Source organism: Perca fluviatilis, chromosome 8, assembly GCF_010015445.1.
Source record: "Perca fluviatilis chromosome 8, GENO_Pfluv_1.0, whole genome shotgun sequence".
Lineage (NCBI taxonomy): Eukaryota > Metazoa > Chordata > Actinopteri > Perciformes > Percidae > Perca > Perca fluviatilis.
The window spans coordinates 9838980-9855760 of NC_053119.1; the positions used below are offsets into that span (position 1 = coordinate 9838980).

Genomic DNA, 16781 nt, shown 5'->3' on the forward strand with positions numbered 1-16781 from the left:
TTATTTTGTCCTTTTCATAATTTTTTTCTAATTTAGAACAAACTAAGAAAAAACTTCTAAAATCACTTCTTTATTATAGGCTCCTATCAGACTCCTGTGGTGACCCATGAGGAGAGCATAGTCATATTTAGGAGTGTATACAGTATGTGACAACTTAACAAGCTTTAAGTATTCAGGCAACTTTGAACCCTGACACTGATGCTAAGTGAAGTCGAGTTTTCTCTTATATTTAATCGCCTTTAAAGTTCTGATTATGCGCTGAGAAAATAAAATTGAGGTATAATATCAAGACAACAACAGAAAATATAATTATATTTTAGTAAAATCCCACAATCCAAAATTTAAAACAATTAAAAATGAATAGGACTTTTGTTTGGGAAATTTTAAATGTATCCTGGCACAACATTGATACCTAAAGAAACTTTATTCTCAGAACTTTCTACTTTCCTCAAAGGCTGAAGTCAAACACGCCTCTTCCATTAGGGACCAACAGAACCTGAAGCTAAGTAACTAACACCTTGACACATACATACAGTACCTACATACATAAATACACACTCCCTCTCACACACGCACGCACACGCACACATAAAAACAGGCTGTGGAGATAAGAAGAAGCAAGGCATGTACCAAGGCATGTACCAAGGGCTATAACTCTCTAGAGGAGAAGCCTCACTGGGCTGCCTACAGCACTGCCTGCAGCACACAGACCAGAGAGGACCACTGGTGTGCGTGCGTGCGTGCGTGCGTGCGTGCGTGCGTGCGTGCGGCGTGCATGCGTGCATGCGTGCATGCGTGCATGCGTGCATGCGTGAGTGAGTGTGTGTACGTACTTTCATATTGTGTGTGTGTGTGTGTGTGTGTGTGTGTGTGTGTGTGTGTGTGTGTTCAATTGTGCACAATCATCATAATGCATGAGAATTTGCACACCCTGTGTACCCCTGCATGTATTTCATGTGTGTTTTATGAGTTGTGTGCCCTGAGTGTGTGTGTACATTGTGTACACACACTGACCACATTTGTTTTATAGAGTTGAGTTATAGCAACATATCTCAAGATAAGACATGGTCAATTTCTTAGCTCTGTGCGTAATTCCCATCTCACCATCGCAGCAGGCACCACGTTCTCCCACTCAGCATCCGTCAGCTTCTGTCCGATTGGCTGTAGCTCGTCCGGGTGGGGTCGGTCATGCGAAGAGGGAGACGGTGTCTCCTTTGGGCCCTCTCGCTCCTCACTGGCCCAGGCCGCATTGTCCTGACCCATCGCTTCCTCTTCCTCAGATGGTGGGTGAAAGGGAGGCGTTGCTCGCATGGAAGACATCATTCTCTGAAGGAAAAGAGGAAATGGTTTTACTGTAACTATGTGGCCACAGTTTGTACCGGTGCATTGCCACATGTCATTTTAGGTTAGTTTAGTGAGAGGAGAGGGAGAGGAGAGGAGAGGAGAGGAGAAGAGAAGAGAAGAGAAGAGAAGAGAAGGACTTAAAACACTCTTTCCCAAAGTGAAAAATAAGCCCTTTTCCATACATAAAGTTTAATATTTTTGTATATAAAATGAGTAAAATATACCATTCTCTATGTCTCTACCATTTTACAATGAACATAGATTATGATACTTTGGTACATCAGAGTACAGCATTAATTTGACATTAATTTATTTACTGTAACTATAGTCTAAATAAAGGAAACATTTACCTGACTTAAATCATATTTTAGCATTTATTGTTAACTATATTTATTGTAGGTATGCTTCTTAATTAGCTTAGGTGTATTTATCAAAGTTTGTGTTAGTGCCTGTGCTGGTTCTACTGTTTCAGTAAATTTTTATTAATTGTATTTTAAGTGCTTTATTTATTATTATTATTTTCACTTTCTGAGGATGTTCGACAAATAGTTGCAAATGTTTTTTTGTTTTTTTTAAAGTGTGTTCATGCCATTTTTAGGCTATAACTGGATAGACAGATGGACTTTACAATTATCTTAGATGCTTCAAATATCAAGGATCATATCCATATGACGCTTAATAAACTGTAACCCATGGTAATGTACACTGTTTGAACAGCTTCCGTAGCTGCAGCTGGGTTAATGTAAATCAGCAATCACTATAATTCTACCAAAAAAATGTTGGGTGTTCTTCTTTGAGCATGTCCAATACTCAAAAAAATGTGTCCACCCCTGACTGCATATTGAAGCCACACACACACACCAAAAAGTGGAGATTTCATAACCACGCATTTGAATAGTTCATTCAGAACCACAACTTTATTTAAAATGCAGACACATGATGGCTGACGATGTAATTACAGCTCACTCACACACGAGCAATTGAAAGTACATATCATACTTCTGGCTTTTAATCGGACACACTCGTTCTGAGCAACTTTTAATGACGGCAATACATTCATGCTGAATGTTCTGCCCACACATGCACATTAAGCACATACTGCCATGGGGATAATCTATTAATCTATTAAGCAGCATCAAGGCCACTCATCACCTCAGAGCTGTTAAAAAGAAGCAGACGCCGTGCTACTGAGTTTCAGTGGAAAAGAATCTCTTTTTTTTTATGTGAGCCTCAGGCTGGGAGAGTCATTAGCCTAATACGTAATTTACTGTAATGACTTCCCTTTGTTGCACTATACTTATGAGGACCTTCATTGACCACATTTATTTCTTAACCCTCCTCTCGTGTAGCCTAATCTCAGCCCTAAAAAATCTTTTTAAATCTAAACACAAGCCCACTTTTAAAGGATTTTCCACATTGTGTTGTCCTTATGTGGCTAATTGGTCATTGTAAGTAATAACACACATGTCCACACAAAATCACTAGGTGAAAACTGACAATGCAAATGCCAGCAGAAAGGACGTCAGACTGTTTTCTTCTGATTCCTGAAAACCAGAGCACACCAGTCACCCACGAGCACACACATACACACAACTTCTGTGAAGTAAAACAGATTGCCACTTCCGTGTTAGCGGTCAGTAAATCACAGCAGGCTGTCCATCTCTGAAATATGCAGCCTCCTGTGTGCCCTTGAACGTAAATCTGACCCTCACTCATATGTCTGAAGGGAAAGAGCACAGCTGCAGAGTGCATGCGTGGGGAGGCAGCAAAAGGTGAAAATACATAATTTACAGAGGGAGTTGATAAGAGAAAGATAGCAGACTGAAACCAAACGTCAATATGAGATAGAATGAGAGAAAGAGGATGAACAGATGGAGAAAATGTGTGGGGAAAAAACATCAATAAAGCAGGAAAAGTGTGTGCAAGCAAAGACCCATTAATACATGTGTATCTGGATGTACAGTATATCTGAGTGTGTTGTGTTATGTGAAAGAGCTTATCATGTAGGTTTGACTATCCTGAAGTGATTCTGAGGGACATGACGTCTGTGCATGTCATGTTTTACTACTTGTGTCAGAATGCAGCTTCCAGTGACTCGGTTATGCAGGTTAAATCAGAGGAGGGCTGGATAGTGTGGCAGCTATGAAAACTGAGACTCACTCAACTCTGACCTGAAGATGCTGGACAACCATTAATAGTACACCCTCGTAACTTACATCACTTTCTTCTGTAGTTTGGAAACCAACTGCAATACTTGCCTAATTTACTCTGATTTTACCGAAAATAAATCCCAATTTTTTCTCCCTTTTCAAGCTCAATGTAAAAAAAAATCTCTTTCTATAATCATCTTTTTAGGATCTCTGGATTACTGTGATTCTGACCTTTACAATGTTCCCGAAGAAATTAGGGAAATAAGAGAATTGAAGATTAATCTATCGTTACCTCACTGTAAATTGGTCCAGCTAAGAGCACAAGCTAAATTGAAACTGCTATAATCAATATTTTTTTATATAAATTATGGATCAAATGACTGTATGTGAAAGGCTTATCCTGAGGAAAAACCCACGGATAGTTATGACTCTACTCTAACGAACATTTTAGTGTCTTTTAAAAACTTCATTCACTCTCATCAGTGTCATTTTCAGACGCAGCAGGCAGCTGTTTTCAGCTCTAAAACCCCATTGTAAGCTAGCTGGCAAGCACCAAACAGTCTAACTTAGCCACTAGCTGGAGAAGAAACTGGAACATTTAGCATCGTAAAAACTAGATAATTCCGTCAGGGGTTAATGCTCACCAAAAAAAAAAATGTTCTTCAGAATTCAGCACCAAGACTGCACCAGCCAATAGACCTCTGCAGCCTGACCTCTGCCAGTTTAGGTAATGAACATTATTTTATTTATTTTTCTGACAAAACAATCAAAAGCCACATACACATACACAATACCACAAACTCATCAAGTGAATGATAACAAATAGTCACAGTCATAAAGTCTATAGGTGAAGTCTAAATTATTTTTACTTTTACAAATTTTTACAACTTGCCATCAGAGCCTTGCTCCACCTACTGAATTTGACTGATTGGGATAGTGACACCTGTCAACCTGAGGTTTAAATTTCTCCAGACCTTGGTTGTTTCACACAGCGGTATGAGTACATAAGATTATAAGACCCCGGACAACCAGCAAACAGCAAGTTACTAATCCATGATCAACTCCTGCGATCCACACTGGAGCAATGAGAGAGCGATGGGGAGCCGGGCACGGAGAAGGCAGAGGAGAACCTATATTTAGCTGACAATATTGCTGGTGCTGTGTTTATGAGGGAGCTTAAGAGTTAGTTTCTTGGAACTGGTGTCTCATATGGCCAGGAATGCCCAGCCCCATAACTCGCTGCCACTGATATGGTATCATCATGCAACAGTGCGGGGGTTTGTTGGTAAGCATGCCACAAGGCCTTTTGTGATTGGTTGGGGCAGGAAAACAGATCTTCATGCACTCGTCATCAGGCATACAATCACATTGCCAGTGTTTAGATGACTCCATTGTTTAACTAACACGGCAAAGGTTAAGCTCTACCAATTTATTGTTGTGGGATGAGTTAAGGAGCTACGGTCTTTTTTTTTTTTTTAATCACTTGTCAGTTTTAGGATAAATTGTGAGGATTTTTTTTTCAATACAGAAAACTGTATTTTCTGCTAAAATTGTTGATCTCTGTTTTTGCACAGTTTAACCAAATTACAGTAGATTATAAAATGAATTCTTCACTGTCTTCACTGTTCACATATTCGGTGCTACCTTCAAAAGTTGTAATGTAAAATGATGGGCATTAGGGATGCTATACTTTTGATTGATTGATTTTTCTGACCAGCAGTCGACCCTCGTTAACCAATCATTTCCCGTTAACAGACAAGCAGGCAACTGAGTCCCAGTTCACCTTTCTGTGAGGGTTAGCCGCCACGATGTTGCTCGGACACATGCAGCCACTTACCCATATGTCCCCACGTCTCCACCACATTAATTAGTTTAGCTGCGAGGTTATAAGCTGTATGTCTGTCAGGCATACTTTGTGTTAGTAACATACATAGGAATATACTGTGCATAATGTTAAAAAAAAAACATGTCTTCTTACTTTTGCCTTTACTTTCTTCAACATCAGATGGAAAACAACTGATGATAGAGTGTAAATGAAAAACTACTTTAACTGACTCCATTCACTATAACACAGTGTCAGAATGAAGTACCAACTACCAAGTATCACCATAATGGGTTGCTGCGTACTGTGCGATAACAATATAAATCAACACAAGAAACAGAAGTAATAAAGGAGGAACTTCTATCCAGCCCATGTATGTGTTGCCCTCAGCCTGCAGCTGCTTCTGTCATGACATGAAGAAAAACAGAGAGATACAGCCATCACTACTTTTGCAAAAAAAAAAAATTATAACCGCAAGTTTTTCCTATTCAGATTAGTTTAAACAGCCTTTTAGAGGATTACACTGCACTAAAAAAGATGCATGGGCATTAAGAAAAAATATCTATTTGATTTAATTTCTTAAAATGAAAAATACTTTGTAAATGTGCGTTTTCTTCTCTGACCGCAGCTCTTATGCCTTGCAATATCAGGTACCTAATGAGAAGTAAGGAACAAATTGAGTGATTATAACTAAAGGAACAACCTTCTCCCAACGAGACCAACAAAAGAATGACTTTGGCTACGAGGAAACACTCTCAGAAAACAGTAATATAACGATAATGTTGAAATGATATGTGAAAAACAAATTGATTTTTCATACACATCACCTTGACGTTTAGCGAAAGCCTTTTCATTTTGTCAGACCTCTAGAAAAACATCAGCTCTTTCCCCTGAAAGCAGCTCTCCTATCTGAAATATTTCTTGGAAAGTGATACTGGTGAGATTGCTTGAAAACTAAACAAAGCGCACACTGTTGAGTGAAGAGTTTTAATTTTTCATCTTCCTGCATGTTTTTTTATGAGCATGAAGTCAGGTTGGTCATCCCACAAGCCAACATCTCAGTTGAATAAGACTATATATGTTACCTAATGTAATTAATCACAATAAAGGTAAGCTCAGCAGTTTTACTGTTCTCTTTGAGCATTTAGGTTTAAGTCCCCTTCCCTCCTTTGTTGCCTACATTCTTACAGCCTTTAGCTCAGAGACACATTCAACAAACAAACTGTTGCTGCTGGATAGCTAGTTGAGTCCCCTTCTAAAACGTGGACAGTAACCTAGAATCCCTTTGTGAGTGAAAGAAAAACGAAATCGGGGTCGGAATTTGGCAGCAAAGCGTTGTTCAGATCTGGCCTGGAACCTGGCGACTTGGCAGAAACAATCAGGCATTGTGGAGCGTGGACGGAGGGGGACCTGTGACAGATGAGAGCAGGAGAGAGAGGGCCCCCTCTTAGAAAAACAGTACACAAAGCGCCATTCACAACCCAGGTCCCTTCTGCCACTTGTAGAGCGAGAGAAGGGCTCCGACAAAGGCCTTCGACTCGACCAATTGGGTGTAAAATCTCCAGCCGTCCCAGCTGGATAGAACTTAGGAAGTGGGAAATGCCAAAGAGAAAGAGAGACAAAAAAGAGAGGAGAGAAAAAACAGGAGGAGATAGAAAACTGAGGACTTTCCTTGGAATTGTTTCTCTGTTGGACAGCCCAAAACAAAAAAACAATGGAAGAAAAGCAAAAGGAAACTGAAGGTTTAAAAAGAAAAGCAGAGGGGCAACTGTTGCAACACAACTTATTTTATTCAAAGTTGCGATGTTCGTAGATTTCAATTACTTTTTTGAGTACAATGCCATCATAACAAACTGAGACAATGGTCAAAACTACAATAATAAAAGATCCAAGTTGTTATAAATGAGACTATCCTTTAATGGTACACTCCAGCGATTTTGTGATGCACTTCCATAAAGCTGAGCAACTCAGAAGAGGCAGATTTAAAAGAAATGGTCAAAATCAAAGTACTAGAGGCCAAGATATCCTGACTTTTAGTCTCTTGAATAGGAGAAGAGGATAAAAAAAAAAGTTGCCTTGTCTCCTAAATGCTCAGGTCTTTTGAACCTTATTGCTGCAGTGAAGTTGTTTGGTGCCCATCAGTAAAGGTCTGTGGTTGTACCGGGCAACTCCCAGGTGTGACTTAGTAGCAAGGCATTGCTAAAAAGAACATGTGTGCTCAGTTACTTTTCCTGGATAAATAAATGAAAAAAAGCATAAGAGAATTGGCCTTGTAAGAGAATGGCTCTTAAATCTTGGGTCTGTCTGGACTCTCATTAGATCATCGCAGAGTGCTGCATACAAAGGGCACTGTCATAGGTCAGACATGTGGAATGCGAACACACACACGCTGCCCTGTTTTTCTCCCAGAGATTCCCTTGTCCCAGCTCTTATGCCCAAAATAGAAACGTTCAATGGCAAGGCCAGTCACCCCCAAACCAGCCCATTTCTTCACTGCCTTAATAGCAAGAAAAGCTGTTTTGTTTTCTGAAATTCCAATCCATTAACATAGATGTCACTGTAAGAGGCAGCTCTGTTGCCAGCAAAGCCAACAAGTAGCTGCTCTATTTCAAAAGTGTAGGTGCTTATCGCTTGCAACTGAAGGTAGTCTCGATCCTTTTCATGACTTAAGTGAAACAATGAAGGGAGGCAAGCAGAAGGCAGACTCTGTGCGCGATAGTTGGGTTAGAACAGTGCGTACATCAATCAGCCATCACAACCAAATTCTCAGGTAAACAGAAGTCATTGTGTGATCAAATGTTTCACTGAAGAGCTATTGGCCTCGTTAGAAAGTATTTACAATCACAAGGCACTCAGAGGGGATGGGCAGAGGCAGCATTCAGGCAGGGTACAGACTAAAACTGAATTAACTCTTAATGAACTAAGTGATTTCATTCTACAACAGTAAGACTATATTGTAGTTGCAAGTTATCATGTGAAAAACTTGACTAAACTAATGTATTTAGGTTAGTCTTGGCAATGTATAAGCCATGAAGAGACATTGCCATTTGGTTATTTTATTAACAATTTCTCAATTTCATTTTCAAAAAATGTAAAAACATTAAATGTATTAAAGTTACATATACCATGATAACAATTTTAGTCCATTTGGCCAACCCCTAACCATCAATGACCAGACAAAGAAAAGAACTCGATAGATATCACAGTACCGCCAACGCTGTTTGATTGACACGTGATGCCTGGGAGTTGCAATGCAGATACACCAAATCTCTACAGTTAGGCTATATGAAAGGTAAAGCCGTTTGTCTCTATTTTCAACAATCATCAAAAAAGCAAAACAACAAGATTGATTGCATTATTGAACAGAAGACCTAATGGAAATCATTTGTCATGTTGCAGAATCGCATCACTAAATAGGAATGTATTCTTCAAATACATCAATAAAACACCAAATGTACTGTTCATTGGCATATAATAACATTTAAAACATGAATTTGACATGAAAATTGAATAACATAAATAAACATTTCTCTTCAAATATAAAATTGTCAAAACATATTCCCTATTTATTCCATGGAGGAAAATGTGGAAAGATTTTCACTGTATCCAGTGTCAACAGAATATAATTCAATACTCACAAGCATTGCAATTTAGGGATTTTGTCTCTCATCAGATCAGACACCTAGAGCAAACATGGGGTTTGATGTCTCCATTAGTCCTGCTGATGGAAAATCTCAATCAAAGCCAATGATGGAACACTCAAAAAATTATGAATGCATCATTTGTACAGTGGGCGTAAACACACACCACTATGCCGGGTCTCTGTGTTCAGGGACCTGGACCAAAACCGCAGACCCCAAGAAATCCAGAAGTGCCCTTATTGACCAACACCCTCCCTTGTGCTTGTTATTTTTCCTGGCATGCGAACACACCCCTAGCTAACACAAATACAGTACACATATGCATGTATCTACTTCATGGCAACGATACAGAGTAAACCATTGAAGAAACCATTGAAGACCAAAGTCAACACTCGGTGGCTCAAAAGGACTGTTTGTCTAATACCTCCAGCCCACAGTAGTTAGAAGACCTGGTCAGTGTGGACATTTTGTCTATTGATCCTTAGGATTCTATCTTGCACTCAGCGCAATTGCCTTTGTACACCGACGCATGTATCATTCCTATTTTGCACCCGACGCACAGCGGACTTTTCCCTCCACAGACGCACGTCAGTAAATTAGGGAATGTATTTGCGCTCCCGGGGGCGGTTCAGCGAAAAGAGGAGGCGTGTTCCGGCGCTAACGTTCCCTGGTGCTATTTTGCAGCTTCAGAAAACAATTCCGCCACAGACTATGAAAAACTTGGTTTAAAGTCAGTGGCGTTGGTCTAAAGTCAGTAGCGCGTTATTCAGATGCTATTTTAGGGGCGCATGCTTGGCCATAATGTAGCGTGTGCACAACGCACACACATTTTGCTTCTCTCATCTACACAGACGCAGCAGTTCCCATTTTTGCAAACCATACATAATTACAAAGAAAAATATTACTGAAAATGCGCTGAAAATGTTTGGATAGATCAGGAGGCACTTTACTGTACAGTCCTCAAAAAGCACATTTCCATGAATCATGGCTGTGTTGATGACATAAATGAGGAAATATTAGAGGACTTAAGGAGACATGATATTGAACTATGGCGGAATTGGACACTCCGGCGGAATCTGGTCCGGGAGTGACAATGCGCGATGCGCTCCTGGTGAAGCGGGTGGACAGAGATGGAGTGGGGGGAGGAGGAAGGGGCACAACAGGTGCAGGTGGTGCGTTTGGAGGCCCATGCTCCATGGCTGCAGCAATCCTCTCCAGACTTTTGCCGCATCCCGGACAGCTCCCGCTGGCGTGCGCCAGGCAAATCCGCAGTCATAATAGCAATCCGCCACGGAACAAGCGTGCCTGATCTTAAAGGGAATGTGAGATTACACTCTGATTGGTTATTTTCACTTTACACCCAAACCACACCTAGCTAGTTCAGACCAACCAATTTTAGATTTGCGTCGGGCGCAAGACTCATTAATCCCGCAAGACTCATTAATCCCGCCGGTATAATAGCAACAGCGCCCGAGATCCACCCACAAAGCTACTTGCATTTCACGTTTGATACTTGCGTTTCGGATCGTTAAAATAGGGCCCTTTAAGTTGAACACATTATCCAGGTAGCTATGTCATTACATAAACAGAAGAATTATTCCCATAAAACAGCAGACTTTGTACAGTACTTAATAGAAACAAACCAAAGCAGAACAAGGCATCTGTATATGTATATATATATATAAAACAAAAAAATAATTATAGATAGTTAAAGACATGCACTATCTATTTGGTTGTATTTCCAGTTAAAATCTGGACAGTGAAGACTTAAAGTGTGCATAAGAGGTTTCTAGTGAGTTAACAGTAGAGACAGTTGGATTTATGGACAGAAATATTTTTATTTCCTCAGCATAACAATGAAATTACCAGAGGTAGCATGTAGGTTGGAAACAGGAATGAAACAGAACTAGTAAAAATGGAAGAGCACTAAGACTAGAACCCTGAGGAACCCACAAATAACTGTTGATCTGCTAGAGGTGGACACAATACCTTAATCAATCAGGAGCGGTTTCAAAACGTTACATTATGATATGAGTAAGAGTATCAAAGCAATGATAACCATGATGCCAAAGTATTGGATCCACAATACATCTGATAAAATATCTGTCTTTAGACAAATATAACTAATGAAAATTAACAGTGTACTAGTGCAATAGACAATGTACTAGTGCACCTTGGCCAAATGTAGGTAATAAAATATTTCATATGTCTTGCGGAGAGAGGGCTTTACTTCCTTCAACAATGATCTTGACGCCTGTGAACAGTCAACATCCACTCTTTATGCATTAAATCTCTACACAGATACTCATTTTCTTTTATATCCCTTCATCATCTCTCTTTCCCCTCACCTCTTTTCACCTCCGATCTATATCAGCTTAAAGCGCAAACAGCCTGCCACACCTTACAGGTGGTAGTCTATTTATCAGCAGCAGCGGACTACCACTTCTTCTCACTTTAAGCTACTATCCTTATTATTACACCAGTTACCTTTGACCGCGAACATAATGCCACTGTGATGCGCAAATAAGCTTGTTACACAAGTTTTAAGCCTTGTGCTTCAATCTCGCCACATAGGTGACAGCAGTTGTAAACAAGGGGAAATCAAATTATTTTAAGAATATAGACCAATCTGTGGATTTTTCCAAGGATGAACAACATTAACTGTTTTTGAAGTTGTACCTCTGTATATAAAAAGATCTTACCCAATATTTGTCCAAACAGAAGATGCAAGTGGATATTTTTTAAAAGTACCCAAAGGAAAGCAAATATGTCACTGTGTTTTACGTCAAAGAAATTAATCAGATTAAGCAATCGAACTGGGTTAATTTTCGAAAGAATTAAGTTTCAAAAGTATCATTGGCAGTAAAGTCTATTTCAGGGTGACATCAACAGTAGAAAGTCATGATAGAAGCCTGTGGCGATACGACAGCTGCCCTCACACATTTTTCAGAGTGATTACATTAGCCCTAAGGCTAGCAGCAGAAGAAAAGTGAGCTTCAATAAGTCATTATAGGACTTGAGGGTCTCACCACAGCTAAGAACAATCATCAGACATCCATGTTTACTGTTTTGCAATGTTACTAATTCATTCAGTTAATGTTGAGCTAAGAGGACATGATGGCACAGAGGGACGAAACCTCTCTAAAACACAAAAGTGGAGAACAATTGTGTTAATTGTTATTTAGACTCATATTGTAATGACAGGAGATGTTCAGATATGGTGGACTACAAGGCCTTGCAAGGGACCAGAAAAACTAAATTAATAAATACATACCTTTTATTTGAGCAAATTCAAATGAATGGTAGATTTGCAAACATTATTTGTGAATAGATATGAATTTTAGATTGTATCATCATAACAGAAAAAACAAACTCATTTAAAACTTTGATGTAAACAACAGAATTACAATCAAACAAAGAGCTCTAGAGTGTCACATCATCTCAAGGGGTGTCCAAACAGGTGGCTTTTAGAGCGCCCAGGAGGCGCAAAAGCCTGCTAATCCCAGATTAGGACTGACAAGTCGTTTCACTTGATGCCCCCATTGTAATCCCAGTTGCCTCTCAATCCTCTGACAATGAGCTTTGTTCCCTATCTCAGAAAGAGCTTTGAGGATTTCCTCAGCTTTGTTAGCATGAAATGGCTGCATTATTCAGAGGCATGCTACTTTCATTCGGTCGCAACAACATATTTTTATTGAATTATTGACCGACCTGAATGCAGAATGTGTACAGATGGTTCTAACGAGTCATCTGTGTTTAGAACACGGGATTTAATTGATACTCATTTTGGCAGTGTGTAACTCTGTCCCATATACAGACATGTCAAGGGAAAGAGTGGAGATGTGGACGAATATAGTTAAATTTTTTAACACATCAGGCGTTCATGTGACACCCTTATCCAACACCATAAAATGACATTCTTAAATTCAACGATAGTATAAAATGATGCTTGTATAATTTTACCATCTGAGATATGAAATTCATAATGTCATGGATTTTATATATATTCTTATATTTTATGACATACGAGTTACAGTACGTATGGCATACGTAACTTTTATTTTAGGATTTTGCTAAGGAGGCAGTTGATGTAACTGCTGACTGTTAACAATAAAAATAACTGATGACTACTACAAAGAAAAAACAATGAAAAACAAATCAGAACTCTGATTATTGCAATCTCCAGTATCTAAAACAACAAAGAATAAAAAAACGCTTCTGCTTCTTATCTTCTATAAACTGTCAGGCCTGATTGTGGTAATGATTATGTACTCTGTAATGTAATTTAAGTTTTATCCATTACTGAGCTTCCTTTCATTAACTCTGGACGAGAAAGTCTAATAAATTGCCGAGATGTAAAACAGGAATTTGAGTTTGAACTTGAACGCGGTGTGAAGACGGTGAAGGAGAAGTGAGGGAGGCAATGCGGAATCAGCAGTGGAGCACCATGAAAACTTCTTCTCCTCTCCAGGAGCAGTTGTCTTGTTTGGCAGTTGGAGGCATGTCAGTGTCCCCTGGCATGTCGAGCTGTCACAATCCTGACTAATCCTTTCCTTTCCAATCCTGTGTCCCCTGGTCTGGCTGCAGCCACTTGTTATAGAGTGTGTGTGTGTGTGTTTAGCTGTATATGTGTATTATGGGAAACAGGCTGGGAGATTTGAAACAGTTATGAGTGAGTGGTTACGATACATCTGATACAATGGACGAGTGGCCTATATTAAATAAACACATGTCGGGTAGAAATGTTGAAGAGGCAGTTCTGTGGCCAGTTCATACTAGCTGAGAAAATACGAGCGAGGAAAGTAAATAAGTCATGCTTTACCTTTCTCTGGAATATGAACATAAGCAAAACACATGTACAAGAACACATGTACACAGTCACATTTTTGAGTGTTGAGAGGTGTGAGTGTGTGCTGCGAGGTCAGAGCCTCTCTAAACTACACAAGGTATCCATTGTCCTTTACTGGCCCACAGCGAATATACATTGTTCACGGCGCACAAGGCCTCACTTCAAACCATGTAGGGTGTTAATCCAGCCAATAACAGCAGTCGTTATTCACATGGACTTAAGCCTTTGAATCAGGGCAAATATATAAGACTCAGGTGGGGTTGTTTATTCCAACATGACTGACGTCAAGAGTGGAAAGTCTGGCATATGTGCATCAGGCAAAAAAACGTTCATATCGGTTATACTGTATTTTGCTGCTCAGTATTATCAATTAAAATTACACAGTGGCCTTTAAAACAGTAGAGATTCTATAGTACAGATGGTTCATAAAAGCTTTTACATTTGTTGTTCTAAGGCGCTGATGTTGATAGGTCTTTAATGAGAAAAATATCCTGGCTCGGAAGCAATTTGCCGCATGTTTTCAGTTAGTCTGAAATAAATAGGAAAAGAATTGAGCAAAAACAGAGCACCAAAAACAGAAACGACAGCTAAAGACACATAAGTCACAGCATTGCTTCCACCGAAAATCACCACAGGGAATAAATGACAAACTTGAAAAAACGGGTAGATTACTACTTTAAGTGAATGTATAAATATCCCTTTCTCTCTGTTGTCGGTTGGACTGTGAGTGCAACAGTTACTCGTTCAGCTGTCCTGATTTTTATCGCAGTAAGTATCATATCTTGAAAAACCTCTCATGAGACTCACGCAAGAATTTCACAGTTGCTGGAAGGGAGCAGCGTTTTTAATAAAGCCTCTTTTTTTGCCTGCTGCTCCGCTGGACGAGGATACTCTCGTCTTCTGATTGCGCTCTCTCTCTCTCTCTCTCTCTCTCTCTCTCTCTCTCTCTTTTCAGCCATTTCTCTCTCCATCGCAGCACTGTGCTTGCAGGCTGTAAATCACAATTAGGGGGTTCATTAGATATAGCTGATTTATTAAGACCCAGGGCTTGTCTCTGGGCCTTTCAGCTATATATTAGCTGACTACAAGATCTCATACATAGTTATGAGACAAATTGTTTACTGTATGGCTTATAGGGTCATATGCCAATAGACATTAATTATTGAGTAAGACTCCATAGGTTGAATTAATAGCAACCAGATGATAAATCATTTGCATTTGTATATATCTTCTTCAGCAATGCCTGTACGCAGCACTTTTAACTGCCTATATCCAAACGCACATCTTTTAATTAACGACAAATTGGCAACAGCATAAAAAATGTGTCTCTATTATCAGCCAGTGATCTAGGATTTAAAAGGAAGCCAAGCATTTTGGAGCCTCATCCAACAGCTTTAACAAAAATACTCCGGAGCCGCTTGCCCTCTTGAACGCGCACACATAAATTTGGCTTGTGTTCATATCACAGTTTCTCCAGTCTTAAGTGTCCCTGGCTCACACAATACAGCATTGTTTCCCCTGTAAATCAAAGCGCACTTATCAGCTTCTGTCAACAACCGCCTGTAAACACAGGACCCAGATCAGGTGGTGCATATATGCTTTCATGTGAGTGTGCTGTGCAGTATGTGTGCAAATAAGCCATTTTTTTCTGACCTACTTTTCCTGTTCTGCCAAAGCCGTATGATTGAGTTTATCAGAAATGCAAAGCAAAAACATCCTGAAACTGCAATCAACAGCTTTTTCCAAAACAGCCCTTCACGAACTTGGCCCGCATCCAAAACCATGTTTCTTTCTCTCACTTTTTCTCCAACATACCAGCATGCCTGCTCATCCCCTGGCACGTCATGGGCCGGATCATTAAATCTCAAGGGTAACTGTAAAAATAGTTCTGGATTAGTCCCAGCTTGAACAGGTGAGCTCCAACTTGTTCAGGCTTATTTATAGTGAGTTTAAAATCCTATTGTTAAGAATAGAGGAGGGTTTACAGACACAGAATAGATGGGAAGAAGAAAAAAAAAAAAAAAAAAAAAAAAAAAAAAAAAAAAAAAAAAAAGAGACAGACAGAGAGGCAGAGAGCGAGAGAGTCTTGTCACCGTCAAAACCCTTCCTGTTCTTAATCTAGACACTGATCTGATCAGAGGAGAGATCAATTAAACCAAGTCTAGTGACATATGCATGCCTGTAAAGTGACATAATGATAAACATCACATGTAAAATCTGTCTCAAGTGTGTTTTTGCCGTCTTGTAAGCATGTTGTAGTTTTTACTATGATTTCCTAAACCTTTTATTAGCCTTTTTATCATATCATTTTCTCAATTTACAGATAAGCGTGAACTATAAAGTCCTTCAACAGAATTCAAAACATCAATAACATAACATAAATTCAATCACCAAAATTTAGAAAGTTACAGTGTGAGAATGTTACCTTCTGCAGAGGGACAAGGATTTATTTTTATCAAACTAACAATTGTTTTCATTATTCATTATGATTCATCTGCCAATGAATTATTTTGTAATAATAGTAATCGATAAATCATTTGGGTTATAGAAAGTAGTGAAAAAAAAGGTCCAGGAATTGCTTGTTCAACCATTCCGTCAATCCACTATTTCCCATGCACACTCAAAAGATGCACCACATTTCTCATATACAGTACAGGCCAAAAGTTTGGACACACCTTCTCATTCAATGAGTTTCCTTTTTATTTTCATGACTATTTACATTGTAGATTCTCACTGAAGGCATCAAAACTATGAATGAACACATATGGAATTATGTACTTAACAAAAAAGTGTGAAATAACTGAAAACATGTCTTATATTTTAGATTCCTCAAAGTAGCCACCCTTTGCTTTTTTATTAATAAGGGAAAAAATTCCACTAATTAACCCTGACAAGGCACACCTGTGAAGTGAAAACCATTTCAGGTGACTACCTCATGAAGCTCATTGAGAGAACACCAAGGGTTTGCAGAGTTA

The 16781-nt window shown here is 39.3% G+C and overlaps 1 protein-coding gene across 5 annotated transcripts in view; it reads right to left on the reverse strand.

Moving 5' to 3' along the window:
- LOC120563691 (transcription factor SOX-6-like) overlaps window positions 1–16781 on the reverse strand; it is a 114729-nt gene that overhangs the window by 73118 nt on the left and 24830 nt on the right. For all 5 annotated transcript variants that reach the window (XM_039808046.1, XM_039808043.1, XM_039808047.1 and 2 more), the window contains exon 3: window positions 1105–1326. In XM_039808046.1, coding sequence (XP_039663980.1) covers window positions 1105–1323 — 219 coding nt within the window. In that variant the 5' untranslated portion in view covers window positions 1324–1326. The remainder of the gene's footprint in view (window positions 1–1104; window positions 1327–16781) is intronic.